Source organism: Aplidium turbinatum, chromosome 1 (genome assembly GCF_918807975.1).
Source record: "Aplidium turbinatum chromosome 1, kaAplTurb1.1, whole genome shotgun sequence".
NCBI lineage: Eukaryota > Metazoa > Chordata > Ascidiacea > Aplousobranchia > Polyclinidae > Aplidium > Aplidium turbinatum.
Genome location: NC_137472.1, coordinates 28,350,490 through 28,353,884, shown reverse-complemented (window position 1 = coordinate 28,353,884; position 3,395 = coordinate 28,350,490). Strand labels below are relative to the sequence as shown.

General features: G+C 40.2%; 2 protein-coding genes across 2 annotated transcripts; both read right to left on the bottom strand.

The window, feature by feature from the left end:
* Nucleotides 1-908: 908 nt before the first annotated feature.
* LOC145764427 (baculoviral IAP repeat-containing protein 8-like) lies at nucleotides 909-1,601 on the bottom strand. The gene has a single exon (XM_082576045.1). It carries the CDS (start codon nucleotides 1,599-1,601, stop codon nucleotides 909-911), a length of 693 nt encoding a protein of 230 aa, XP_082432171.1.
* An 80-nt stretch (nucleotides 1,602-1,681) lies between these two features.
* On the bottom strand, nucleotides 1,682-2,989 carry LOC145764421 (uncharacterized protein F54H12.2-like). Its single transcript, XM_082576038.1, has one exon. The coding sequence runs from the start codon at nucleotides 2,987-2,989 to the stop codon at nucleotides 1,682-1,684; it is 1,308 nt and encodes a 435-aa protein (XP_082432164.1).
* Nucleotides 2,990-3,395: the final 406 nt, after the last annotated feature.

Here is a 3,395-nt window from a genome sequence, read left to right as displayed (position 1 = left end):
AAGAGTTCTCAAGCTGTTTCGATGACGATAGAGTTTTTGCTTCTGGTTTGGTGTGAGAGTCACGTTCCCTTTTAAAATATTGAGAGCGCACTCACAGAAAGTATTTACCAAGTCTTTGTCCGCGCTTTTGATGATTGCCTTCCGTAAACTGGGTTTCGCTTTTGTAAGAACGTGAAACGTTCCAGCGTGACGTCTAACCCTCGCTGACATCATGAGAAAATGAATCGAAAAGTGTTCACTCAGCTCTTTTTATCACTTTGGAACATAAACAGTTTGTTGCTCCCCAGAAAAAATAGACGTTCTTAATCGTAAATTATCCGGTGTGCCTTGCTTGAGGTCAACAAGTAAATATCCGTGTGGTGGAGCTGTTGCATCACAAAACGCTTCAACCATGAATTTCGACTTTGAAGGGTACATCTGGCTTGCTAAATGTCGAATCTGTGTGACATCGCGTGGGTTTTTGAAAAGAACCAAGTAATGAGCATTTAAGCTCACAGTCCTATGACCCCTTCCTTTATGAAATAAGTTTTGCACAATGTGGATTACGCTTAAGTTTTTATGGTGAGACTTCTTAGTAAAAATTTCAGAAATCGCTTCATCGTGGTTTCCCATCAAATCATCAATGATGAGCAGTGTTCTTTTAGAAGTATCAAGTCCGGACAGATCTGGAAGCCCCTCAACAAACTCCACATTCTTTATAGTTTCGTATAATGGTTGCCATTCTGAAAAGCACCATATCACTCTGTCTGGGGGAGGGTTGACTAAATGAGAAGATTCTTTAATAAATTTGCTTGTAAAGAAGGATTTTCCAGACCCACTTGGACCTGCTATTAAGCAACTGAACGGGTGCTTCCAGCGCGAATCCATTACTATAACTGTCAAAATTTTTCATAACAACACAATATAAATCACATTCGAAAGACTTTTATTTTGCGATCAATATCTTGTCTACAAATAGGACACGTTGTTAAAGCAGAACCACAAGACGTACAACAGCATAAATGAGCACATGGTAAAAATAACGTATCAACATGAGCAGTCAGACAGACACTACACTCTCCTCTGTCATGAACTTCTTCAATGTCTTCTCTCGGACTCTGTGCTCTGGAATCCGAAAGTCCCGTGGTTCTCTGTTGTGGTATGACTTGTCCTCTCATCAAAACCTCCCCAGCCGAAGTGTCCATGTGAATCAAATTCATGATTCTTCGTGTTAGATTAGAGATGTGTGGGTTTCGAATCCGCAATCGCTCTATAGAAGGAGTTTGAGAAACCACTTGGTAAACATATTCCGGGCCTTTACAGCATAGTACGTACTCGCATAAAGGAAAGTGCCTTGCATGCTCCTCCCAAGGGTTATCAGTCACAAGCCAATTCTTCAATCCTCCACTGCAATACCAACATTTTGTACGATCGCGATCTCCAGTGTAATATAAACCAGCTTCTGCGAGGGAGAGACAAGAAGGGCTAACGCCATGACTGAACCAAGCTCTTCCACCTCTATAAAATGTTTGCAAGCGATCTCCTACATGGCGCATAGACGGATAGCCGGGTTCTTGACATGCAAATACCTCTCGATTGTCGGTTTCACCAGTGCTCGTCATGATTTTATTTTTCTATACAGTTACTGCCTTTTATAGACTACCACCACCTTTTTTCTTTCATTTTATTTTTCAACACTTTATCAAGCGGAATAATCAAACATCACATTTCGATTTTTATCAACCTCCAACACATTATCAAACTCAGCATATACAATAACATTGATAGAATGGGCAAGGGCTTCAGCAAATTTAACATCCAAACGAAGTGCGCCGTGCTTCACAAGATCAAAGTGACCACCATCACTCAAATCTGGGCTTAAATCAAAAGCAAATAGAGAATAACCCTTGGCATAATCGGAGTAGTCAATACAATTGCCCAAATCTTTAAAAAAAGATCCTGTTCCAGTGAAAAGGGTGCTGTACGAACGAACATACTGTGGTGGGTCAGAGAATTTTGGAGTTAGAGGCTTTGAAGGAATCTGTTCTCCATTCAAATACAACGATAAAAAATTGATATTGAAATGTTCAAAATGAAATGGGTTTTGATCGTAAGCACCATTATAAGCCGTATTTTTAACAAACCCAATCACAACACGTTTCGGCATCTGACCCATGAAAACATTCTCATGCGTTGAACTCATATCTCCACGTGGAATACTAAACGTTTTAGTAACAACACGACGAATAGGATATTTGGCATTTGAAACTTGCAATGCTTTTGTATGTCCTGTGATGACAGCTGGGCTTAAATTCACTTGTCGAATAAAGAGAGATACTTCTTTTATGACAGTTTTAAACTCGGCATCAGCAGCTGCCATCAAATTGAAAGCATGTTTAGAACGAATGAGACGCAATTTCATATTAACACCGCTCAGTAAATATCGGTTTTGAAAGAAAACGTCCAAATGAAGTTTTCCCAGCATTCCGACTTGACGGCTAGTGGCAGTCAAGCCTTTTCTTTTTGTGAAACCGGTATTGTGCTGATCAAGATCTGACATGTGTGATGGGGTATCTTTACTCCACATTGATGCGGAGAGTTGAGAGTCTTTGGCAGCTGGTCCAAAGCTGAGTAATGTCTCGAGATAAGATCTATAGGGATAAGTGTTGTCTGAAGCTGTAATGAGTTTGTCATTGAGATAAAGATCCACTTGAGAAAACATTGAATGCATCCAATAATTTGTACCAGCCACAGCCGCCTGTGCGGCTATTTTCGTCCCATCTCCTTTAACGATTTGTGCTTTCACAAAAAGCATGGAATTGGACAAATCAAAATAAGTGTTTCCAGAGGAATTCACGTTAAGTTCAATAGAACCGCGTTCAGATATGTTGTTTAATGGTTGAAATTCTATCCATTTTCCATCTTCAACGCTTGTTTGCGTCGGATTCACACTGAAAAGATTCAACTCTGACTTCAAACACTCACAAGACAACGGATGAACTAACGCCATTTAAGAAAATATATCTCTTGCTTTCCTCTTTGCTTTCTTTGATTTGAATGTCTTTGAAGGTCGCTTGCGCTTTTTATTTGTGTGATTCATCATGGAGTGAAGAAGGCTAGAGCCAGCTTCTCTACTTCTTTTCACCACTGCCTGCTTTGCGTTTTTTCCTTCTAAAACATCTCCTAGAAACTCTGAGCCGGAACGGATTGCTTGATGGGCAATGGCTTTTCCTGTCTTTTTGAGGAAGGGCATCACCATTTTTGCAGCTGAAGAGAATATATTTGCAAGACCATGACCTCGTTGAAATTCGGCTCCATGAAACACCGGGAGACCGTTTCCCGCTTGATCAATGAAATATTTTTCATAAGATACTGGATCAGACTGATGCATCATGTTGTTTTCTGAGATGAACAAT